This window comes from Hipposideros armiger, unplaced genomic scaffold (assembly GCF_001890085.2).
Source record: "Hipposideros armiger isolate ML-2016 unplaced genomic scaffold, ASM189008v1 scaffold_106, whole genome shotgun sequence".
NCBI classification, from domain to species: domain Eukaryota; kingdom Metazoa; phylum Chordata; class Mammalia; order Chiroptera; family Hipposideridae; genus Hipposideros; species Hipposideros armiger.
Genome location: NW_017731456.1, coordinates 1941272 through 1968713, shown reverse-complemented (window position 1 = coordinate 1968713; position 27442 = coordinate 1941272). Strand labels below are relative to the sequence as shown.

The window sequence follows — 27442 nt, the reverse complement described above, 5'->3', positions numbered from 1 at the left end:
AACGTAGAGAATGAAAAGCTAAAGGTGAGAAATAAATGGGGCCCTCTTCATTTGCACCTGTGCCCAAATTACTATGGATTCTCCCATTTTCTAACTTTGTTTCAGGGATTCTAGCCAAACAATGGGTTTAATGGCTCATTATTCTGATATCCAGCAGACCACGCCAGGTCTGCATTTCTCTGCAGCAGAGTGGCGGTGTTCTCCTTATACTGGTCTTGAGGTAGAATCCTGACTTTCTGGCCATATTGACTTCCCTTATATAAGTTACCTGCCTGGCTCAAACAGCCACCTGAGATTTTGTGTCGGAGCTAAATAGTCTGAAAGAGAATTTAAGATGGTTGAATAAATGAAATAAAACTTACATCATTGGATATTTTCAAGAAGAGCCTATTAGTGTCTGTGGGCAATTGATTATCTTGGGTATGATCATTTAAACATGTAAAAGTATCACAAGGTTGTTTTTGGCATTGGTTTGTTATTCACAGCCAAACAGCCTATCATTCCTGTAGATTCTGTTGGTTGATTTACAGTTCTGCTCGTACAAAATCTTGGTGTCTTAAGTAAAAGCATTGGGATGTTATCTGGACTAATTTCTGTTTCTGGCTGGCTAGGTCTAATCTACTTAAACAGTCGTTTGCTTCTTCATTTCAGTTACTCCGGCAGTCCCAGAAGTGGAAATGAATAGTTTTAGTTCCCACAAATGTAACAGTCACACTTCCTGCCTACCAAGACTTCTGGGAAGTGTGGCTATTGGGTTATAAAGTAATAACACATGACGAAACATTGAACATGTGATGAAAAGTCTTCACCTTTTTAGTATAAATCTGAGAACTGTTTATGCCAAACAACCGGAAATAAGGAGAGCAACAGAATACACACTGTCCAAGAAAACTCTGTGTGCTCTAAAAGTGACAATGACAACAGTATCTCTTATGCAAATAACTTCTTTGGGGAGGCAAACTTTTAAAATACATACGTAGAATCAGTGTCCTTTTCTTTCTTCCGTATCCCAAAGGCCTTCCTTGTACGTTTTTTCAATCCTGTGGGAAAACAACAAGGGTCAAAGAAATCTATTCTCTATTTGAATGTTCCTGGCAACATTTAAGTGAACATATTTTTAAAGTTGCAACACATCGCTTAAATTTGAATGTTCAAACAGCAATGAAAATTTCTTCAGTTGTGTGTGTATGTGCATATGATTCACTATTATATTTTTTAACAAATGTTTATCAAAGAGTCAGCACTGTGTAAGTTCTTAGTATCATAAACAACATAAGAATGTAAAAAAATGGAAAGGAGATTGGGGCCAGGTATAAAAAAAACAGAAAGCTTAGAATATTGTTCTTACATTGGCACTCTGCAAAAAAAAAAAAAAAAGCCAAATTACAGAATTAGAAGAATAGCAATTTCCATATTCTTGAGAATTGGATAATTCTGAGACACAGATTATATAAACAATACCAAGAGAGCTACACTGACCTGAGTCACCTTTTTATCATATATTCCTATCTCATCTTTTCCTGCTTCCTCAGTTCTATGGCTCAACTGGATTATTAACCATTTCCTGAACATACTCCAACATATGTATTCCAGTGTCTCACTCTTCCTTATGTGATCCTTATCTCTGGTTAAAATGCTTTTCCTATTTTGATGATATTTGGAATTTTAATTCATTTTCAAGGCCTATCTAGCCAAATGCCACCTCTTCATTGAATGTGTCTCAGTCTTAGTGGAGTAAGAAACCAAATATTCTGTGATTCCCCAAAACATTGCTCTGATACAGAGGGTGCCAAAAACAATGTATACACATTTTAAGAAAGGAAAAAAAACTGTATTAAAATTGTAATACTCAATATATACTGATAACAAAAGAGGAATACAAGTCATGTGTATACATTTTTTTGGCACCCCTGGTGTATGTTGTAATATACCTAACTATTCTACTTAGTTCTTATGTCAGTTTTCCTGATAGGTTGTCAACTTTTCTAGGACAGAGGCCAAGGATCCTACCTACAGGATATATACCTAGTTAGTACAAGTACCAGGTAATATATGTTGATTTAAAATATCTTCCAGGAAGCATCATTCAGGCAGGACTGGGGTACGAAGTCTCTTTCCTTCCTTCCTGGACAAACCAAAACCAGTCTTGATTTTTTCCATTCTCCTCCTGTCAAGACTCTTGTTTGAGTTTCCCATTTCCTATATGTTCCATAATTACATCTGTGACTTGTGTTTCTTTTGTTCGTATTATTCAAACATGCTAAATGCTTATATAGTCAAAACCTTAGACTTTTTACAGGTGGTTTGGAAACTCTTCATGACAAATTGGAGTGGAAATGTTACCGACTTTCAGGATTTGTTTGGCAGTGCCAGATGGAACAAAGGGAAAAACACTGACAGGATCAATGATTTGATGACACCATCTTCCAAAACATATGAGTCAGCTCAAACTGCTCAGATTATCTGAGTCATTCATTATTTGCTTCTTAGGGTGCTACTCAGATATACTCCCCAAAACGCTTCTGTTCAGTCAAATTCTGCATTTTCATTATCATTCCATTTAAGACATTTAAGTCTTTAAAATGTCAATGTTTGTTGTGTTTTTAAAAAAAACTCATAACCCACATAAAACTATTCTCCATTTCTCTCCACATGAAGAGTTTATAGGAAAACAAACTTACTGACATTTAAAACACTAGTTACTCATAATAGTTAGGAACACCTGCCCTTCATTCATTTTTAACTCTGATTGTTAACTTTCTTCCTTCTCTCCTCTAATTGCCTTATCTCCTTATAGGGACAAAAAATTCAGTTAAAAATCATCATTTTCTCCTTATAATTTTCCTTGAGCTTCAAGTCTCTTAATTGGCTTCTCCATCCTCTAACTTAGCTTTGGGTTCACCAAGAATGCTATATTCACCAGTCACTACTGGTTTTTGTAGGACCATGAAACAAATGCTATTATTATCTTATGTTTCCATATCACTTTATTTTCTGCAACTTGACCATGATTAAGAAATAGCATGCCCTACCAAATACATCAGAGAATACATGCAAATTCCAGTAATTCTTGTATTAAATTAGTAACAGATCAGGCAATAGTAGTTTTCCATAGACTGTCCTGTTTTTGACCACCAAATTTGGACAATAGCCAATGTGAACTAGGTCATGAATGTCACGAGTTGTCCATTTTTCAGTGAAAAGTGCACTGGATCAGGATTCAGGAGACACAGAATCCATTCCAAGTATCATTTTTAATTGTATAGCCAAATACAAGTTATATTCTTTTTGTATTTCCATCTCTCAGTCTATAACAAATCAGCCAATAATAAAGGAAAGAATATGCACATGTCCACAAAATGCTATGCTAATCCATGGCTTTAGTTTCATTGAAAGTTGTATTTCCATACATAGAATACAGCCATACATGAAATGTATACAGGATTGCGCCAAAGATGTGACATTCTAGAAAATCAAAACTAATGCAATTACTGAATGAGAAAAAAAATCATTGAAAATTTTTTTCCCTTAAAAAGTGGAAAGATTTGAGAAGTTTAAGAAAATATGAAGAAAACCCTGAAAGACTAAAGCAAACAAAGTTATGAAATGTAAACGTTATTCATATCTTAGCAGCTCTTTAAAAGATGCAGGAAGAAACAATTATACCAACTGTTAAAAGTGAATCATGGGTGAAAAAAGGGAAGGGGTTAAAGGTATACAAATTGCCAGTTATAAAAACAGTTATAAGGATGTAAAGTACAGCATAGGGAATAGAGTCAATGATATTGTAATAACTATTATATATATATATATATATATATATATATATATANATTATATATATATATATATATATATATATATATATATATATATATATGGTGTCAGATGGGTACTAGACTTATCATGGTGATCATTTCAAAATTTACATAAATATCTAATCACTATGTTGTATACCTGAAGCTAATACAATATTTTTTTTAATTAAAATTTATTGGAGTGACAATGGTCAACAAAACTACATAGGTTTCAAGTGTACAATTCTATATAATATTGTATGTCAACTGTAATTGAAAAAAAATTAAAGTGAATGGAAAGGAGTGGTCATCTCTTTTGAGAGTTTCTTTAAAAAATCCAAAGAAATTCTTCAAAAAAAGCAACGATAGGCAAAGATCTTATAGGAATAACAAGTTGAAGACACTATATCTGATAACTATATCTGATAAGCTTAAAAACAGCATATCTGATAAGATACTATATCTGATAAGTTTAAAAAACAGTATATCTAATGATTTTCTACTTCTGACCCCAGAACTCCATGAAAATTTTAAAGTCAGTTTTTATAGTGTAACTGTTTCTGAGCTGTGTCATGAATTTTTGTCAACTGTTCTTACCCAAAATGGGAGGGGGGAAAAATAAAGTGTTTTTGAGAAATGAAGTGACTTTTCCCTTGCCAATATCAAAATAGAGAACCCTAAAGGGAAAGAATTTTATTGTCCTGAAGATCTGCGATTAAAACAGTTTGCTCCCAAGATGTGGAATTGAGAACATCTTCCTGTGTGCATCCAGAACTGCCGTCTTAGATCAGTAACACAGGAAGTCTCGCCTGTGCCTTTAACTTCTCTCCACCTAATTTAGATTCTTTTAGCTTCCTTTGGTATTATGGGAAAAGCTAGTCACGTCTGGGAATGACAACCACAACAAAATTAAAAATAGACTGATTTTTAAGAGGGTAGGAAAGCTTATTTCAAAATAGGCAGTCCTGGATATGTTACAAGATAATGAAATAAAGCAACCAATATAGAAACTGACAACAGCAATGTCTGTCTGCCTCTCTCTCTCTCTCTCTCTCTCTCTCTCTCTCTCTCTCTCTCTCTCTCTCATACACACACACTATGAAGAAGCTTCATTATTGTGATACTACTAGCTACTATTACTGAGATCCTACCTATTGGCCAGGTACCAGTTGCATTGCATATGTCGTCTTATTTAATTCTCTTACAAACCTTGTAAATAAGCAGAAGGTGTTTTTGTCTCGAGTTATGAACCTCAGGGTTTAGCTAACTTAGGTTTTATTATCACCATCTCCAGGGAGGAAACTGGAGGCTCCTCTTCCTCCACTGTTCCCCCAAATGTTAGAGTTCTTTAGGACTTTGTTCTGGGTTCCTCTACAACCTCTCCCTGGGGCAATTTCATCCACTCGTACAGTTTCATTTGCCATCTGCATATAGATAAATCATAAATCTGTAGATGAGGCCCAGTACTATCTCATGAGCTTCTGAATATATGGTATTTCTTCTTATAGTCAGGCTTCTACAAATAGACATTAGATCTCTTCAAATAGATCTCCACAATATATATATGGAGCCTAAAGGCTTTCGAAGAGATCTAATATATATTTATTATATATATATGTATATATATATACATATATATATAATATATATTATAGGTTTGAATATATATATATATAAATATATATATAATAGGTTTGAATATATATATTATAGGTTTGAATATATATATATATATAATAGATATATATATATATATATATATATATATATATATATATATATATATTCAAACCTATAATATGCCCAATCATTCAGTTCAAAATTATTTTCTGAATAAAATTTCCTTAAAATGAAATAGCTCTCCACTGACTGATGGATGGATAAACAAAATGTCATATACCCATACAAAAGAATATTATTCAGTCATAAAAAGGAATGAAATACTGATACATGCCATGACATGAATGAAACTTGAAAACATTATCCTAAGTGAAAGAAGCCACATACCAAAAGCTACATATTGTATGATTTCATTTATGCATAATGTCCAAAGTAGGATATTTCATTGATACACCAAGCAGATTAGAGTTGCCAGGGGCTGAGTAGAAGGGGGAATAGGGAGTGACTGCTTAATAGGCACAAGGGTGATAAAAAATTCTGGGACTAGATAGTGGTGATGGCTGCCCAACATTAACAATGTACTAAATACCACTGAATTGTATACTTCAAAATGGCCCCAATGGGAAATTTTATGTTAGGTGTATTTTATCACAATAAAACAAAATGGAAGAGTTCAAGCCAGATGATTCTGTGACCAGAAGGGGAAATGATGGGAGAGAGTAGAGAAGAAACGAATCAGAAGCAGGAGACACGTGGAAGGAAGCAGAACGCATGGCCTTCTTAGGAATCTAAGGATCTGAGGTCAAATCCCAACTCTTGCTGACTGTCATTTGCAGCGACATTTACAGAGAGAATGGAAGAGGCACCGTGTTGCTTTCAGTATAAGATTCACGTTCTCACAGGGACAAGGTTTGGAGGGACAGTCTCAGTTTCTCTCTTTGTATTCACTAGGAGCAAGGGGAAGTCAGTGCTTGTTCACCAAATACCTCAGATATGCCAGCAACTATGCTAAGCACTTTATATAAACAAACCCTTCTGACAGGCCCAGAAGGAATTACTAACTAACCCCCGATTGTATGGAATAAGAAACAGAAGTTTCTTAAGGTGATTAAGTTCCTCTTCCGAATCACTAAAACAAGTGGTAAGACCAAGATTTTGGAGCCAGATCTGTTTGACTTCAAACTAAGCAACTTACAGTACCCCGAGCAATGCCTGGTACTGGTACAAAACATGGACACACCATTAATGTTTTTTTAAAAACCAGTCAATGTTTGTGGAATCATTAAAAGAACAAAAAAATACTAACTACTTTTCCTGGTGTTTGCAATCTACGTTCCATAGATGTCCAGTTTTTGGATATTTATTAGTGTACATAGAAGCACAGGATGGACCTAGCTGAATGCACAGGCATAAGGACAGGGAACAGAGACCCAGGGGGAGGGGTGTGCCATGATCTCACCACATTTTAGGTGAAGAATGTGCACCATGGCACATTGAAAAGCTTATTTTAGTCCAAAACACATATCAAAAATAAAAACTAATAGATGTAATTTGTTAAGTACTACTTAAGATATTTCAGGAAATATGTCAGTAATTTCCTTATCTTAGCCCAACGTAACTTTATGAGGTGGTAGCTATTATTGTATTGACTATATGCCATACGGCATGAGGTGTAACTTGTGCCAGGTCACACAGGTAGTAATGGGCAAACCACATTTCAGAATCCCCTCTTCCTGACTCCAGAGTCCATGCCCTTCATGTCTGTGGTATATCTTTCTGTTACTCATCACAATTAATTTTGTCCTCTTATTGGAATACAAAATAAAAACCTTGATTATATTTAAAAATTGACATTTTTAGGAAAATTAGGATGCATATTTCTTAAACACAAAGACTGTGTTTTTCATGTTTAAATCTTTTTATACTGCCCAGTGACTATAAAGAGACTCAATGAATGTTTGTTAAATGGATTATTTCTGTAATTAATATAAATACTCAGTGTGTGTCTTCATCAACTTGGAGGGTTAGTCAAAGGTGAATCACATCTAATGGAATTACGTATTTTCTGCAAAAACCCAGTCTAAACATTTGGCCTCAGTAATTAAAAACAGGCAAATTTAATTGTCCTGGGCATAATGCCGCATGTTGACAGCAACTCTAGACTGGCAATATCTATTCATTATGATGTTCACTGTATTTCTATCAGAAAAGATTCAGATGCTTTGCATATCAGCTCTTCCTCTAAGTTTTAAATATAGGTACTCAAATCCAATTCAGGTTCATTGTCATAAAATGGCCTTACAGAAAGATGTAAGACCAGTTAAGTAAGATGGAGGCCAGTCCCTCCAATTATTTTTTTAATGATATTTCTAATTTCCAGTGCCTAGACTACTGCCTAAGATATGGGAAGTGCTTAATAAAGATGAGTAGCAGGAAATACAAAAAGTCAAGTTCAGTGTCTAGCAGTACCTGGCACATACACGGTGGTCATGCAACCGATGTTTTTGGTTGGTCTACATATTTGCAATTCTAACCCAAATTGTTCAGCATTGGTGGGTATGTTCTCTGGTCTGAATGCTTTTTTCTCCACTTTTATGTGACTCAGGAAATCCAGGTGATCTTTGAAATTAGTAAGCACAAAGCCTCTTTACAAGTTGCCACCCCATCATTCTGAGGAGCTAAGCCTATTGAGGGAAATGTGCATTATAATGACACGCTCCATTAGCACTAAATTGCAAACGGGTCTAATATGGATGGCACCTTCAAGATCAGATTTGACATATGGGAGTTCCTGTTAGTGCACTAAATAAAATGGAGATTGCTAGAAGGTAATTAAGAACGTCAAGGGCTAAAAATAGTAATGATTTTTGTTTTTAAAGAAATATTTAGCCTTTTGGTGACATGGAAGAAAATGTTCAAGAGAAGATGGTCATGGAACAGGTTTGCAACAAAAAAGACTTAGCGTTTGCTAAGCAAAAAAGACTTAGTGTTTGCTAAGAACAGGTTTGCAGCAAAAAAGACTTAGCGTTGGCTAAGCCAATGTTAATGTAATGAAGCAGCTGAGTGGAAGTAGGAAGAATTTTAAGCAGGTGAACAACTTCTATTAAGCTTTAAGTACATCATAGCAACATCCACGGGAAGCATATGTAGCTGTAAAAAAAGGAGCTTTGAGCTCTGAAGGACAAGTTCTAAGCTCATCTTCATTACTCCTGGGGCAAGTTACTTATAACCTCTCCAAGTTTCAGTTTTCTGAACTATGTATCATAAACACTTTTTGTAAAGTTTAAATGGGTAGAAAAGCCTTATATAACACCTAAAATATATTGTGCCTCACTTTATGCAGATTTCTCTTGCTTTTCTTGAAGTTTTGATGGTTATAAAACAACTAGAAGTTAGCTATTTTAACTGATTACTTAAGAGCAACTAAATACCTGATTTCAGCACTTAAAGCATCTCCATAGCACTATTCCTTTAGAAATAAAAACACAACATTAAAATTTGAAAATAATCACATTTTCAAAATCGCAAGCTTCTCTTGGTTACAGTTATAATCACAAAACAAAACTTAGTTTAAAGAAATGCAATTTACAAACATGTATTGTAAAAAATAAGCGGGGATTAAAAGACTCAATGAGATATACAACAATCTCCTATAGCAGGAAAATACAGCACAGATGAAACCTTTGCTATATGCAAATCTATTAGAAATTTTAATCAGCTGGTCTTCACAGAGTGATTTGAAAGGAAGCCAGTTTACTTCTACTCAGATTGGTGGTATATAGAATTTGAAGTTTCCAGCTCCCACCGTGGTCGGGAGACATATCGTCCTGCTTGGAGAAAAATTCAAACGCTAGCAAAATTTAGACCTGTCCCATGAGAACATTATTCCGTAACATGATTTCTCTGTGTCATTCTCTCTCCCCACATTCATTGATTCTCTTCTGTCCCCTCCACCTCCAGACCCTCCTCAGCCTGACAGTGACATGTAGACACAACTGAAGTTAATGATCCTGCTCTGATGGACTCTGGTTTTCAGGCATAAACAGTAAAATTCAATTGAATCATAATTCACCAAATCTCATCTTCAAAACATCCCATTTCCAACAAGAAAATTAATCTAAAAGAAAGCAAACTGGATAACAGAAATGCTTTTCACATGCCCTTGCATTTTTCTATAGCATTCAGAGAGAAAGGAGCAAGTCCTTTCGTAAAATCTCTGAATTGTCACTACATGTACCCTCTCATGCTGTCAGTTAAACTCTTTAACGTTGAATTACACAAGAAAGCTGGAACACGTCCTACATAGAATTCTTTTGGGTTTTTTTTGTTTTGTTTTCTTTTTAGGTGAGCCATCCTGCTACCTATTGGCAGCTTAGCGGCAACTCAGCTTGGGCATTGAACCGCTGTTGCTCAGAGCTCAAACTCTTGAGTGAGCTCTTAACCAACTGAGCCACTCGGCTGGCCCTAGAATTCTTTTGGTTTAATTTTAACTTACTACATGGAGGTGGAGAGATGGACAAAGGGAAAGGAGATGTCAGGGCACTGCTAATCCAACACACCACAGACGATTAGCCAACTTTATTTAGTAAGAATCCATTAAGTCTACTTCCAAAATGAAATGGGAATGGTTTAAAAGTTGAAAATATATGAACATGGAGTTATTTTTTTTATAAAGATCAGTTATCAGATAAACACACACAAAATAAAGGTGTAGAGGGAGCTAAGTACAGAATTTAGCTCTAAGTTCTTTTGAGAGGCCTTAAAAGCCTCTGGGATTGTGTATTGATCCTGTTAGCAAGATTTATAGTAATAATGATGCTTGTCTGTTTACCTGTCCTCCACCCATCTGTCTTCCCACCCACCCACTCACCCATCCGCCCATCTATCCTTTGGCTATGAATTCCAATAGTAACAAAGTTCATCGTCATGAAATTATTCCATTGGACAATATAACTCTAATCAAGTTACAGTGCAAACCTGCTCTTCTTTAATCTATTCTCATTGGAGATAGAAAATATCAAGTCAACCATCTTGGAAAGCTAACCCTTAGTAGGCTTGCACATTTATTAAGCCATCTCCTCAAGCATCTTCTTAGACTAAATGGTCATATTATTTTTCCCTTTCTTTAATACAGATCTTATATTAAATATTTAAATTAATGTTTGTTACTCTGCCTATGATTCTCTGATTCCAGGTCCTCATATTTTCCTAGCAAGCTCAGATGGCAACTTTTCCCATCACTGGTCAGTATTCTCTTTACCAGCCTCCCAGTACTGGGCAGGGAGATAACTCCAGCCTTTTATTCATGAAAACTGAGTATTTGGAATCATTATCAGCAGATCTTCTCATCTTCTCATTCAGTGGGTGATAGAATAAAAACCCGCTGAACATCTAGCATGTGCCTGGAACTCTTCTGGGCTAGAGACACAATATCTAATATTACCCTTGAATTATGTGAGATCAGAGATCAGTTACTAAAACCCTGAGACACCCACCTTTATTTAGGTAGCTGTTGCCCACTTTCGCCCCTCCTTACTTGCTCATTAACGGGGCATAGATACATAATTGTGTGGTGTTTGAGGTGAAGAGTGACATGATATGAGGATGTAAGGGGTCATGTCATGCAAGTTCTTGAAGGTCAAGCTAAGGACTTTAGATTTTAAGTGCAATAGGCGGTCATTGAAAGCATGGAGCAGAAAAGTAACATCATTAAAATACCTTTTTTTTTTATTTTCCCACCAGCAGTGTTTATTAACTAGTATGAGAAAGATCCAATAGTAATTAATTTGTATCATGGTCACTATGATGTGCTAAATACATAAATTGTCTTTTTTATATCATCAAATGGTAAAAATATATTGAATATTGTTTTAGTGTTGAAAGTATTATGCTGTACTAATATTTGAAAACTAACATTTGAGTTAGGTTTTGTATAGAAAGTCTCTCTAACTAAAATATTTAATTTACTAGAACAGCTGAACACCCAAGCCTTTCTCACCATTTAAGAGTTTACCATTTATATTAGTATGTAAATATGCCAATTTGGACAATCCTAATTGAGATTCGGACTAATTAAGAGCTTTCTGTTTAAACCCCCATAACTCCTGAACTCAGACTCATCACAGAGTTTTTATATTTGCAGTCAGTCCCAAAATCAGACTCTAGCTTTACCACGAACTAGCTGTGTGATGTTGAAAAACATCAGCTAATCCTTCAAGAATTCAGCTTCCTGAACTGTTAAATACCTGCTTTACATGATGATTCCAAGCTTCAAAGGAGAAAATGGATTTGGATAGGAAAATAAAATGCTTTCCAAGCAGAAAGTAATATCACTATTTATTTGTATAATTATTATTGTCATTTTAATTGAGGGTTGAAAAACAGTAAACTGGGACAGTACATATCATATAAAAGCAAAGTATCCAACCCAGTGCAAATAGTAAGTTTCTCTCTTTCCTGATTAATATGAAAAGAGAAGGAAAACATATTTTCTCTCACAAACCATCTAAGAGTATATTTTCTAATTTGTTCTGTGGAATAATATTAACTGAGATTCTATGAAATCTTGCTTAATTTTCAATAATCTGCAAAGATAATAAAAAGTGTTCACACGAGGCACGGATAATCTAAAACTGAACTCCCTCCTAAGCCAGTTCCTTTGCCAAGATTCCATCTCCAAGTAAAATAGTGCCATCATCCCCCAAGATGTTCCACGCAGGAGCCTAAGAAGCACCTTTGACTCCTCCTTTCCCTCCCTCTCCACAGCCAATCTAGCAGAAAGTATTGTTAGCATCCTTTCTTATATACATCCAATCTATTCATCTAGGCTCCTTCCCTCTCATGAAACTGTCAACTTCAAATCATGGTACATTTGAAACCTATATAATTTTACTAACTAATGTCACCCCAATAAATTTAATAAAAATTAAAAACAATTTAAAAAGAGAAAGCAAAAAAAAAACATGGCCTCTAAGATTGTCATGGAAGGGGAAAAAAGCGTGAGGAAGTCACTGCGAATATTTTACCACCTCAGCCAGAAAGAGACAGAGTTCTGCTTGTACACCCCTGACCGGAAGGAATTTGGCTTATACACCACATGGCCTCACCTGGACGTAAGAGATGCTGGAAAATGAAGTCCCTGGCTGCGAAGCCACTCCCAGCAACAGCTCTGTGCTGTGGAAAGGGAGCTTGGCTCTTAGGAAATCAACTAGCTGTCTCTTCTAATCCCTGCATGGATGAGCCATACCTCCCATTATCACGTCTCTGCAGCTGTGAGCTGGACTCCTACATAATTAACTGTTCTGCCACTTGCTAGTACTTGTGTTACTGTGAATAATTTTATACCTCAGCCTCAGTATTCTCACCCATCAAATGGATCTTATAGGATTGCTATGAAAACTAAATAAATCATGCGTGTAATGTGCTTAGCAACATCAATGGCTTATCACAATCAATATTCTCTAGAAATTGAATCTGAATATAAAACTGACCCCAGGATAAATTCTTAAAATCGCTGAATCAAAAAAATCTGAGTCACTGACTTACTGAATTACCTTTTTCTCCTAAAGGAGAAATGGTTGAAGAAGACTTTGGAGATTTTTGGTTCCTTTTCCCCCCAAAAAAATCACAGTTTAAGCAAAAAATTCTTGTCTTTGGAAGGGGTTTTAAATCAGCCTCCATTACAGAACTCAAAAGGGGAAATAACATGGCACAACTGATAGGTAGCTAAATCACAGAATATCAGGGTAGAGATCAGCATCTGGTTTGGCAATAGATGAGCCAAACAGAAGCATAGGGAGATTAAAGCAATAGGCCCACAGCCATACAGAACATCATAGAGAAAATTGGACTCAAACCTTCATCCCGTTACTTGAAACCCAATATACTTTACCACATTGCTTCATTAAATATGAGTGGGTATAAATATATATCATATATATATATATGATAATATATATATATATATATGATATATATATATATATATCATATATATAGTGAGAAAGAGAGAGAGAGAACATATAGCCCCTGTAGTAATCAACAATACCGAGTAGTTTTAGGTTTGAGTATGGTTTCTGTTTCTACTTCTACACTGAATATATCTTATTACTTTCTAACTGTCTAGAATGTGTCATGAACCCCTATTTGGCTGAATAGCATCACTTCACAATCTGAATCACATTTCCAGTGATACTAATATCTTTTTAAGCTAAAGCTAGGCTTAATATTTTGGTTACATTTGTATGTTAAGTACTCTAAAAAGGCTTCTCAATTTATGAATCTATAACCTCAAATGCAGAAGGAAAATGAAAGGTGACTTTAATAATGATAAAAAGCAAAACAAAACAGGAAAAAATCATTAGAAACATCAAGACCCAGATGCTCAGTCTGAACTAAGCTAATTATGTGGCACTTTCCACAAACCTATTTTATTCTTCCTGGAACAGGTGCAGTTACAAGAGAAATTGTAAGCTTACTTCAAAAGTTTGTTAGCATTCTAGTCGGGCTGCTCCAGATATTTCTCACCTGAAACTCCTTCAAAAACTGAAGCAAGTGCTAGTTCCTTCTTGGTTATAGTCACCTAAACACATACACACACCTTGTTCACCGCTGCCACTTGGTTTATGTAGAGTCCCTCTCAGTAATTTCAACAGAATTCAATCTGCTCTGAAGTTGCTAGAAGACAAAACTCCTAATTAACATGGCATTTAGGACCTGATCTATCATATTTTTCGAGTTTTATCTGTCACTATTCCTCTTTAAACACTCTGCTTTGCAACAAAACAAAAATTCTCCTCATTCCCTAAACAGCCGTGCACATTTGTCATCCATGTATTAGCTTCTGTTCGGAGGTCTGTCTTTGCACGACCATCTCTTCCACCTAGAACCGTGGAAACCTGCCCTTCCTCAAGCTGACTCAGAAATGCCCCACCACGCCTGAAGGAAGTTTTCCTTCAGAATTTTTCCTCCCTGGGTTCTTCCAAACTTCACTTAAGATTTCATGATAGAACTTACCAAATTCTGCCTCATATTACAGTTTACATTGTCTTTTTCTTTTAGATTTGAAGATGCTTGAGGACAGAACTCACTTCTCATTCATCTTGTGCCCTGTCAGTGAACCTAATTCAACGCCCTGTATGCTGCAGGTAATTAACGTTCACTGAACTGAAAAAAAAAGTCCCAAGTCAGGCAAAGTCTCAAGAGTCAAAAATGATCTTCCCCATCCCTGCTGGGTATAAAGGACCAAATGGACAGCTTTCAAGTTAAAATGTCTATCACTGAGAAAAGAACCCCCACTAGATACTCACTTATACGAGAGTATGTATCATAAATACAGCCAACATCCTAAAAAGACAGAAAAGCAAATGAAGAAGTAGAAGGAAAGGTGAAAAATGTCACACTTGTCTACATGAGTGTGTAGACACAAATAAGGCATACTAACACTTGTGTATACAACCGGAAGAGGTTTCAGACTCCCTCAATGTCTGTTCCCTCTTGCTTTAAGGACAGAGATGACAACATTAGTAATCTCTTTTTCCAGGCCAGAAGGGCAGGAGCTAATTAGAACAGGTCAAAGAGGCAAAGTTAAACATAAGTAGTGATGATGGCTGCTGGAGAGAAAATGACACTCTTCAAAAAATGAGGGTTTTTAACTTCTTGTTCCAGCCCAATGAATACTAACAGTGCCTGATAGCTTCACTGAATTATAGCATATGGCATTGATTGGTATTCTAAACAATAATAAATACAAAAAGTACTTTTTAATTTGTTTTAAGTAGTTACAAAAATGTTACTTTCCACGATCAAAAAATGGGCTAATTATGTTTGATGATCTTTGCTTACGAAATATAAAATATTGATATGTCATAATATATATTATGTATGTTAAATATAGATGTATTAAATATATATTAATATACCAGGGTGTCAAAAAAATGTATACACATGACTTGTGTTCATCTTTTGTTATTGGTATATATGGAGTATTATAATTTTTTTTTTTTTTTAGCTGAGCCATCCTGCAATCTGTTGGCAGCTCAGCTGCAGCTCAGCTTGGGCCAGGACTTGAACGGCTATTGCTCAGAATTCACACCCTTGAGTGAGCTCTTAACCAACGGAGCCACTCAGCCGGCCCTAGAGTATTACAATTTTAATACAGTTTTTTCCTTTCCTTTCTTAAAAAGTGCATACCGTTTTTTGGCACCCTCTGTATATCTGTAATACATAACCATAATATATATTCAAACCTCACTTTTTATATTTCTAAAATGTAATACACATTACATTTTACATATATTATGTATAAAACAATAACTTTTTTTTTCTCAGAAAAATTAAATTCTGTGGAGTAAAACGAGGCAACTTTAAGCTAGACCTTGTTAAATGCCCACCATTTTCATGCAATAGCACCACACTGTGACATGGGTATAATCACCTCCGCTTTCCATATGAGGAAGACCTCTCAGAGCAGCTCCACAATTTGCCAACACAGCATGGATAGTAGATTCTGGGCCATTTGTGACACTCAAGCTTGCTGGAAGCCAGGGCACGTGTTCTTGGCCCACATGCACACGTCCGCTGAGTGGCTGAGGCAAGTGTGGGTCCTGCACACGGTGCCCTGACCGGGTTCTGGCTCTCGCTCCTGAGACCACTAGCTGATTCTCCTCATGCTTCCCTAATCTCTTCTCCCAGCACTCAGGAGAATATCTGCTCTCCATGGTCTGTTTCATTCTCTTGCTAGCATTATTACAAGAAAGAAAGTTTAAATTCTGGAAAATGAAAAGCAATAGCAAGAACTAAGTATGTGGTTGGCATGTTGGAGTGAAATATTTTCTTCGCCACAAAGTCCTAACCTTGTGAGTAGGCTTCACCTCTGAAGAAACTAAAGAAGTTGAACAGGCACCTTTGTGACAGGGTGTCCCCTAGCTGGGGGGAAGGGGACATCACTCTAGGCTTTTCAGGACTCTCTTTTAAGAGAAGAAATTCAGCCATACAATCAGCAGGCAAGGGGGAAAGAATGTACCATTTCTATCTCTGAATTACCAGTTTTAATTCCAGTGATAGAGACAGTAACTTCAGCTTCTTCACTTCAAATACTCTCAGCCATCAATTGCCAGCAAAACCCATCCCACTGCTATGGTACATCCTGTGCCACTCAGCTATACCCAGTATAGGCCCTTGAAACAATTAGCTTGCTGTTTCACATCTGCTTAAGGGTGCTCTCTAGTACTGAGCAGGTTTTATTTATAAGTAATGCATATTCAAGTATGCTAGGCTACCTGGCCACTGTGTGTGGTAAAACTCCAAGACTTGGTCCCTCATCCTAAAAGAACATATCATGTAAGATAACCAAACAGTATTTTGTTTTTGAAATACAAGAGAGTGACAGAGAAAGTTCACGATTAGAAGAGTATTGTAAACTCAAGCATGTTTCATAAACAAAATGAAACTTGGAATGTCTGTTTGAATTCTGTAGAGAAAGAAATGTAATAAAAACCCCATTACACGATAACACACTTCACAGAAACAATACATGGCTCCAATCCTGTTTTCGTCAGGGCATATGTTTTAGAATTCCAGGAAACACACTCATGAAAATGGTCTCTCTAGCTATAACAAATAAGGTCTTTTACTATGTAGCAGTGGCTCTTCTTTTTGGTCACAGATTCTATTGAGCATCTAATAAAGCCTTGGATCCTCTGCCCATGAAATATCGACACTCAGATATATCTACCAACCTGTGTGCACTATTCCTGGGAGTTTATAGACTGCCTAAATGTATCTCGGACCCCAAGTTAAGTTCCTTTCTCTGTAGAAACTCAATTATTTTTTGGCATTAATGCATAACAATAGTATGTAATAAGTGATCTGGGCAGAGACTACCCAGCTATGCCGAGCATTATGGTGAAACTTCATCAGGAATTAAATGAGTTTCTTAATGCTTCAGAAGGAACCAGAGCCTGAGCCAGGCTTAGAATAGTGTCTGTCCCTGAACCCATGATGATGGATGTTCTAATTTACAGTCAATCAGCCAAGTCCTCGATGATTGCTCGCTCATGGAGCCTCTCTATTTTTCTTCCAGCTAGTCTAGTTATCATCTGTTTCTATCACAAACAGCCACAGAGTTTTGCTGGACCCGCAGCTTTCAAAGCTGAGTAGTGGAGGGAGAGGAGTTATTCCAGGAGCAGAAATAGAAAATGAAAAGCTTGGTAAGTAGCAATGATAATGAAAGAAAAAATAAACATAATTCCTACTGTGAGGTAATTACAATGTGAAGCCCTGTCACATGTTTTATCTCGTTTGATCCATAAATCAGCTCTGCTCGATAGCTATCATCCATACACTTTCTACATTTGGGTAGCCAGAGGCTCTAAGAGATTATGTGACTCATGTAAAACGCCATGATTAATAAATTACACTAATATTTAAATATATTTGTGTCTGACTCCAAGTTTAGTATTTTTTTCCTACTATATAATGCTTATAGAAATGCTTACTAAAAAATTTGAGCTCTAACTCCATGCTTCCAGTATCTTGCAAATATGTATGTCTGAGAGACCTCAACATATTCTCAGAGAGCCTCTCTTATCCATGGAAAATAGGTTTCAAGACTGCTACTGGATGCCTGAACCCACAGATAATACCCAATGCTATATATACCATTGTTTTCCCTATACATACATACCTGATAAAGTTTAATTTATAAGTTAGGCACAGTAAGAGATTAACCACAATACTTAATAATAAAATGAAATGATCATAACAATATACTATACTAAAAATTACCTGAATGTGATCTCTCTTTCTGATAACCTGATAACCCAGATGACTACTCAGTGACTAGTGGGCAGGTAGGGGTGGCAGATACAGCATGGGTGTACAGGACAAAGAGAGAGCGAGAGCAGGATGATACAAGATTTCATCATGCCACTCAGAATGGTGTTCAATTTAAAACTTATGAATTGTTTATTTCTGGAATTTTTCATTTAATATTTCCAGACTACGTTTGACTAGGGGTAAATTGAAACCATGGAAAGTGACACTGCAGATAAGGGCAGACGACTGTACTGCCTTTTCTCTCAACACATGGCTAATTGAACCACAGAGACATTCAGCGGTATTAGGCAGTAATGATGAAGCTTCATATCCTCTGTCCATTCATCCGCAGACACCAAATTAGCCCTCAGCTGGATTTTCTTCTAGATCAAAAGTAAAAGCCTTTATGAACTGTCATGGCAGAAATATCAGCTTGTTTTGGGCTGTAAAGCAGTCATGAGTCATTGTTTTTGCTATGTTTGGTAAGGGCTCTGGGACGCACCAGGTAACACTAGTTTTGTAACAATCTAGACTGATTGCCTTTCCCCATATCTGTTGTATTAAGACATAGCCTGGCATAATGACCATGGCATCAGTCTCCTTAAATTCAAGGTTGAAAACGAAGCCACATTACAATTCTTTAGGGAGCTGTCTTAAAGGTATCACATCTTGTCATCCTTCTTCGACAGCTTCTCATTTATACAACATCTTTTGATACTCTACCTACTAGGCAATATCACTGATATAAGGTAGGCAGCCAGTCTGGGGGCCTGTGGGTCCAGAAAACCCTGTTCATGGGGCTCCACCTGGCGAACTACTGCCATAGAGCAATCACACTCAGATAAGAAAGGCTTTAATGTCTGCCCAGATGATATTTTCCAAAGTCATGCTCAGAACTGACTCTGGTTTCTCCCTTGGTAACTGCCTCCTGTAACCCATGTGAAAACTTCTGGCAAATGCTTTTTGAGCACCTAGTATAGGCTGGACATTATTCTCGATGTGGGACTACAGAGATAAATTAAGTAGAGCTTTTGCCTTTGGGGGCACTGCTGAGTTGGAAAGAGAGATTTATAAATACAAATTTTCACTATAGCATGATATTAGCTTATACTTATGTGCAGTAGTTGGAGTCTATGAAAGCAGAGAGGAAGGCATCCGTCCCAACCTCGGACCCCGGGGAAGAGTCTCATCTGACATGTATACTATGAGTCTCAAATGATGAGTAAGGGTTACTCTGGTGGGATGAGCATTCTAGACGGAGAAAACCACACAAACATAGGCACAGAAGGATGAAATGGATGACATCTGTAGACAACTAGAATTGATTTGCTATTTGTTACTAAAGCTAAGTAAGAAGGAGATAGTGACAGGAGATGGGGCTGAAAAGGTTGGAAAGGATCAGGTCATGGGGGCCCTTTCTCCCAGACCCAGTGACTAGAATTTCATTTCTTAGGTTATTAAGAAGCCAATGTAGGCTTTCAGCAAAGCATTACATGTATGTTTAGATTTGTATGTGGTGAGGAAGACGGATTAAGAAGTGAAGACTGGAAGCAGGGAAACGAGTTTAGAAACAACTGCAACAGTCTCGTCAAGAAATATGATGGGGACCTGAAATTGGGCAGGATTGTAGGAATAAAGATAAAAAGAGTGGATTAAAGAATTATTTAGGAGGTAATGAAGGAAAAAATTTAGTGACTGACTGGATGTTGGATTGAAAGGTAGGAAGAACCCAAGATAACCCATAATTAGAAATAAGGGACTAAAGGTTGACCAGGGAAGATTCAAATGTCTTAGACTACACAACCAGTTAACCCATGGCTGATTGAATGCAAAAATGCATACTTAGGGCTGGCCCAAAGGGTGCATTGGTTAAGAGTTGGCTTGGGACGCCAGCTCTGAGCAGCAGGGCTCCAGTTCAGATCCCACATTAGGGCCAGTGACACTGTGCCCTCTACATCTAAGATGGTGAACAACAGCTTGACCTGGAGCTGGGCTGCTGTGAGTCCCCAGCAATGGTATAAGCTGCAGTGGGGCTGGCCAGCAGCGGGCGTGAGCTTTCGTGAGCTGCCATGAGCCACCGTGAGCGGCCATCCAATGGCAGGTGAGCGACTGCTTCACCCCAGAAGAGCACAATGATAATACCAACATGGGCCAGCGAATCGACGTCCTCCACAACTAGACTGAAGAACAAAAGGACAGCAACTTGTCTGTCTCCCTTCCCCAATTCCCCAATGTTGTTTCCCTCCCTCAATTCCCCAATTTATAAAATAAATGCACATGTAGTTACATAGTAGTGATCATTTATGACTTGGATACTTGTCACATTGCATATTTTGATCCTCCCAACTGTCCTATGGAAAAAAACAACAACACATTATTTTGTCACAGATGAGAAAATGGGTTCAGAAATAGTTAAATGGACTTGGTCAAGATCACATAATAAAGTAGTAGTAGAGTGAGGTCTCAGATTCAGGTTTACACTAGAAATCTAGAAAATAATCTTTCCTTTTAACTTATACTGTATAAAATTGTCCGTATTTGACCATTTTGACTATTGTGTTAATTTCATATGGTTTGGCCTAACACTATACTATGTTCTTCAAGGGGTGAATTTCATTGTCTAAGATCTCCATGACAGAAATACTGGCTTTTCCTTCATTCATCATTACAGAATCTTGCTGTTTCTGTATTCTAGTGGTTTTCTTCACAGACTATTCTGCTACACTGTGAGATGAGATTCAGAACCCTGGGAATACATCCAAAGAGTAAGCTTTATAGTCCTCATAACTTCTTTGATCTGTAGAAAAGTGGCTTCTTTCCCCGGCACCTGCCCTTCTTATATATCTTATCATATTTAGCTCACCTTAGAGAGAGTTTTCCGGGGACAGGTTCCAGCTATCTCACCAGCTTTGCATGAAGGTCAAATAAGATAGTACATATGAAGGCAATTAATAAAGTATTACCTCACGTATTGTACTGTGTTGTTATTCTCTTGTTGGAAATGGAATAACAGGGAAGAGGACAAACACTTAGTTAATATCCTTCAGGCTCCTTTCTGATTCTAAGTACATTCTTCACATCAGCACATTCCACCATTAATCTGAGGTTCAAGCAGCTAGGTGTTAATTATATCTAGGCATAGGAAAAAAAAAATGCTCCTCAGCCACTTTTCTTATTAAGACATTCGGGGAGAGTTGGAAAGCAATTACCTAGATATAGGTCCACCAGAGATAACAATCTTAAATAACCTGAGAATTGCTTTTTTTCTATTTCATTTTTCCTTCCTTTCTAGATCGTACCATAAATATTTTACCTAAAAAGATTAGGCTTTCCTATCCTGAAAATTTATATTGAGGTTTTAATACAGGGTCTCTTAATGTGTTTCCCAGCCCCAGTACAGTGTGGCCTGTGATTGGTTCTTCTTCTTCTTTTTTTTTTTTTCATGCATAGATTTACACTTCAGATGCTCTATCAGAAGCCATACAAGTAAATATTCTGATTCCAGCCCTTTAGCTTCAGTTTTAAAAATCTCCTTATTATGTTTTAAACCATTGCAAAAGCATTAGTTGCTTATTTTTAAAATGGAAATTAAATTCTTGTGGGCCATTAAACATAGTCTCTGACTTCACCTACCCAGCAAGTATGGGAATTAATATATAAATCCTGCAAAGGATGTGATTATATATATAAGAGAAGCACCATGAAAGAATTGAAGGTTTTTTCATAAGCAGCCTGAAAAACCTTTAATAACTTCTCCTCAAAGGCTGAACACTCTATTCCCACCACATTTTCCAAGACAAACCATTGTCAAACAGCATTAGCTTAACATTTATCATGTATTTTAGGACTGATTCATTTAGGCTTCACCTACAATTAAAATATAAAGTGAATTTCCTCATATCTTTCTTCTAATATCTATTTGTAAAAGGAGAGAAAACAATTACACACACAAACAAATCATTCCCCTTCTCCCCCACAGGAAATAACCATAGCTCACTCATTATGTTATTTCAGAGAGGCTAGTTTTAACTAAGCATTTAATTTTGTAACTCTTCTAAAAATTTATGTGAAACTTTTTTTGAGTTCTAGGAAATTTTTGGTGTCACCACAAGCAAAATATTCAAATGTATTACAAGAAAAGAATCTCTTTGCACACTGATGATACTTTCTGCTCTACATTTTGGCAATTTGGGTTTATTAATTAGGCTCAGTCTAAATATCATGGCTGATTCTGGAATTTCAAAATTCAGTAACAAATTGCTAATTTATCCCGATTGGCAGGAAAGGCATGAAGACCTTCATATTGCCTGGTATACAGAGGGCTTTTGGCTGTTTTGGGGGCTTTTAAACACTATTTCATTTGTTCCCCCATAACAACCATGACAGGGAGGCAGACCACATGACTATTCTCTGGAAAAAGAACCAGGGTTCATAGAGCCCAAATCAGAGATTTCTGGTCTTGGTCACACATGTGGGTCACACAGGGAGCTTTTAACACGTTCACATTCCCAGTCCTAACTCCAGCACTCAGAACTCTAGGGTTGAGGGCCAGGAATTTATACATTAAAATGTTTCCCAGGTGATTCTAATGGAGCTAGTCCATGGCTCAATATTGGGAAGCTCAGGTCACATGAGCAAAATCCACAAGCTGTCAAGCCCTCTTGCAAGTTTCTTTCCATTATCCCAGCTTTGAGCTCTTCAGATTTACTTGGATTTTCAAGTCCCTCTAGTAGAAAATCCCTGTGGTCTGAAATGCTGAAATTCCAGGTTCTGCAGACCTCTGGTTATCAGATCAATCAAGTCTCCTCTATGTTCACATGACATGAGGAGCTCCTGTCTGTATGTAAAGGAATTACACAGATATGCTTGGAACATCGCGTCAGGAAGGATCCCTGTACAGAGAAAGGATCCATGCACTAACTGGAAATATTGCATTATCAATCTATTATAAAGAAAGGCTTTCAATATCAGGATGGAAGTTGAACTAGGTCAGGATTTTTCAAACTATAGGCAATCACTCATTAGTAGATCAGGAAATCAGTTTACTGGGTTTTGGCAAGCATTTAAAAAATGAACTAGAGTAAAAAATATTCTCATAGAGAAGAATAGGTTTTTGTTGTTTTTTTGTAAAATCGGTTACTTTTCACCTATGTATATACATACATGTATATGTCTGAGTCAATATTACTGTGGGGGTCAGGGTGCGGTAAAAAACTTATTTTGAAAACATTGGACTAGATCATTTAGTTTCCTTCCATTTATAAATTTTAGAATTCTATTCTTTCTCTTTCTCTCTCTCTCTCTCAAAAAATAACCACCACCACCCCCCAAAAAAGAAAAACTGACAAAAATAATTTAAAAAGAGTAATCTGTATGCGTTTTGTTAAAGAAGTATAAAAGCTGCTCCTAGCAGAATCGTTTTACTTCATTTGAGCAGGACCAGCATTTGTGTTCTTGAAGCTCAAGTAGTCCATTTGTGGTCATGCTAAGACTGTCACTGGTAGTGGAAGGTTGGAGCACTAAATCACAAATTGTCAACGGTAAGAGTCTAAGTGAATAAGCTTTTACCATGCAAATCATGTTTGCTACACACTGTCATAGGAGGCTAGGTACTGTAGAGAGGAGCTATAGAAAGTCATACTGCCTACACAATTCCTACTCAAAAAGAAAAGATAAAAAGGAAAGGAAAGCAAAGGAAAGGGGAAAGGGAGGGGAAGGGAAGGGGAGGGGAGGGGGAGGTGAAGGGGAGGGGAGGGGAGGGAAGGAAAACCACCAAGAAAATGTCAGTGGTATCAACAATTAATATGACCGTTCAGTTCAGGGAGCATTTAGTGAGGACCAGTCCCTGCTGCCCGGGATTGAGAAGGCAGAGAGCTACAAGGAGATCTTGGACACTTGTCACATTGTATTATGTTTAGAGGTGTCCCTCCAGTATCTCCCCCGGTATCCAGGTTTCCAGGGTGGTGGTGGTAGTGTAAATTAATAGAAGTTAGCGAAGGGATGAAGAGCTGGTGAGGTGGCATACCAGGCAGAGGGGACAGCATAAACACAGACGTGGAGGTGAGAAATGGCATGGTATGTATAGGAGCCTAAGAGGAATTCAGGGCATCTGGCAAAAAAGAAAACCAGGAAATATAAGGCTGAAAGAAATGGCTAATGTCATAACAACTTTTATATCACCTGTTAAATAATTTGGAATTTTATCTTGGAATCGGTGGGGAGCCACTGACGGGTTTGAAGCAGGGACTGATATCATCAGCTGTGTTATTTGCTGGGCGCGCTGGTGACCATGTGGAGGAAGGAACTAAGGAGGAAAGACTAGAGGTCTGAAGGCGAAATGGAAGAGTCTTTACAATGATCCAAGTGAGGGCACGGATGACGCCAGTGATAGCTGGAATGGAGATGAAGCGATAATATCAAAAAGGAACATTACAGCTCAAGTTGACGGGGTCTTATTGAGTGGAGGCAGAGGATGGATTTATAGATTTCTATATCAAGTAACTAGGATAAATAATGGTGCCATGGGTCCGGACCTGGCCACGGGCGAGGGCTTCACGGGCCGAGGGGTTTGCAGAGGTGGCAGCCGTGGGAGGGGGTGGCGCAGAGGCTGAGAAGCTCAAGCCAGGACCAATCCCTCTTCCTGGCCTTCAAGCGCTCATCCTGCAGCGCGCCAAAAGGTGAGACACGCCGGATGGGCCCCTGAGCCCACATCAGGCACCGTGTTGAGCCCCCCTGGAGCCAAAATCGGGATGTTCTGTTTCATGAGAGATGTGAAGCCTGAGGAGCCCATGTTCCTGAAGGATCCCTTTGCTATTCTGCATCAGCATATGAACAAAACGTTGTTGGGTGGGTTTGGATATAGCTCCTTCCTCAGCATCACAGGTGGCAACATGCCAGGGACCAGGCCTGCCAGCTGCAGGATGCAGGCTAGGGCGATCTCCCCCTTCGAGATGCTGGGAATATCGGGTGGCTTCATGGACATGTTTGGGATGATGAACGACATGATCGGGAACATGGAACCTGTGATCGTTGGAGGCAATTGCCAGAGCTTCTCATCCTCCACTGTCATCTCCTACTCCTACACGGGTGCCGCCAAGGTCTACAAGAGGCGCCCGAGACATGCTCGGCCCCAGACAGAATCCGGGAGACTCAGGGGACCTTATGGGACTCGGACAGTGGAGAAGGGCAGATGTCCATTGGGCATCACATCCGAGACCCAGCTCACATGCTCCAGGGCTCCGGAAACCACACAGGGGACCAGGAGGAGCGGCGAGACTACTTCAACCTGGATGAGAGTGAGGCCGCAGCATTGAATGATGAAAGGCGGAGGGAGACATCCCGATTCCGGTAGCAGCAGCGCCCTCTGGAATTTGGAGCACATGAGGCTTCAGGGGGTGGGGAACGAAAGGCTGAGGGGTTTCCCCGACTGGCCATACAGGGATCTAAGGACTCCCGCTCCTGACAGTTCCCTCTGTGATGACTGGTGAAAGTCTTTTGTACAGGCTGAGAGGCTGAGAAATCATCCCCTGAAATATTTTTTTCCTCTCCAACTCCCACTCCCTCTCCCACTTTAATATTAAATTAACAGGCAAGCTGGCCCCCACCTCTCCCTGGGGGTCTCAGGGAGAACCTCTCACTGCCCCCTTACCTACCCTTTCCTTCTCTAATCCCCTTACCATGATAACTCCACTTCTCCTGCATCTGCTAACTTGATTTTCATTTTGCTGCTCCATCTCTGAACCTCCTCACCTTCTCCACTCTAGCCCTGCCATGCACTGAAGACTTTTGCGGGGAGCTCTGGGTTTAGGGGCTTCCTCCATCCCTCAGCTACCCTGGATCTTTGCCCACTTCCTCCTCAGATTCCCCGCTGCAGGGGCCATAGCCCTCATCCAGGGCTGCGTGTGGAGGGAGAGGACTGGTTCCCAACCCTTTCTCCCTTCCCACCCCTATGCATCACAAAAGTCTTCCCTACGTCCTTCTCTGCCTTTATTTTTTGATTTGTGCAACTTGTAACTAGGTGTTTATGGAATAAAGGAGAATGGAAAAAATAAAATAAAATAATGGTGTCATGTATTATGATGTTGAATAAGTAAGAAAAAAAGGAGAATAAGTTTAAGGGAGAGTTGAACTGTTAACCTGTTCACTTTCACAATACTGGAGGAATATGCAAATAAAAATACCTAGTTGGCATTTGGGCATACTACTCTGAACCTCAGGGATAAGTATGTCAGAATGTTAGCTGTGCTTGGAACATCATGGTAGATGAGAGTCAATCCTGAAATGAGTACACTTTAATCTTTACAACAACCATATGAGATAGGCCATATAACCCTTATTTAAGAAATAGAAAATCTGAGGCCCAGAGAAGTTAAATAACTTGCCCAAGGTCCCACAGTAAGAAGCAGAGTAGAACTCTACTCCAAATCTGACCTCCCATCCTAAAGTCTTCCCATTATGCTGTGATGACTCTTGAGAAGAAAGTCAGGGAAAGATATGAACCCTGGGGGGTCTTGATACTTGAAAGGTGGACGTTGGAGGAAGAGCTATTTGCTCTGCCACCTTGAAAGCCTGATCATGTTTCTGAAGCCCTATAAAGGAGAATGCTGCAAATGTGGCAATGGCCACATGGATTTCTTAATATAATATCTGAAACATCTTTTGTTTCAGAGAAGAGAACTAACTCTTGCTGAGCAATTACTCTACCTTAGGAATTATACTCTATACAAGATCAAACAATCTCAGATAATCCTCACCACTCTGTGAAATATGGTTAGTTATTATTGGCCTTTTACAGACGAGAACATCAAAGCTTAAGGGAGTTAAAAAGCTCATTGAAAAAATAAAAGACAGATAGAAGGTATTCTAGCCCATGACCATCAGACTCTAATGCCCATGTACTTTCCACCTTCCACCATCCCTGTGGCCTTCCAGGTGAGGCATTCATGAAGGCACTAGAACAAGCCATGCAGAGAGTGGTCACTAAGTCTAACCATGACAAAGCTTTGAGCAAGTTGAAGCTAGTGAAGTTGGTCCATAATGCCTTAAAAAAAATTAACTCTTCATAACAATTGAATTCACAGATTTACTCTAAAATGCAATTTCCAGTAAAGCTGTCCTATATATTCAGTCCAGTTATTCATGTCTTATTCAATGACAAGTGGTATTCACAGTTATCCCTAAGAGGGACAACAAGGTTCTGGAGTAGGTCT

General features: G+C 38.1%; 1 protein-coding gene and 1 pseudogene across 24 annotated transcripts in view; one reads left to right on the top strand and one right to left on the bottom strand.

The window, feature by feature from the left end:
* Positions 1-27442, bottom strand: part of SGIP1 (SH3GL interacting endocytic adaptor 1) — a 194061-nt gene that overhangs the window by 112291 nt on the left and 54328 nt on the right. For all 24 annotated transcript variants that reach the window (XM_019646736.1, XM_019646737.1, XM_019646735.1 and 21 more), the window contains one exon: positions 977-1040. In XM_019646736.1, coding sequence (XP_019502281.1) covers positions 977-1040 — 64 coding nt within the window. The remainder of the gene's footprint in view (positions 1-976; positions 1041-27442) is intronic.
* On the top strand, positions 24983-25695 carry LOC109384929 (myeloid leukemia factor 2 pseudogene; annotated as a pseudogene).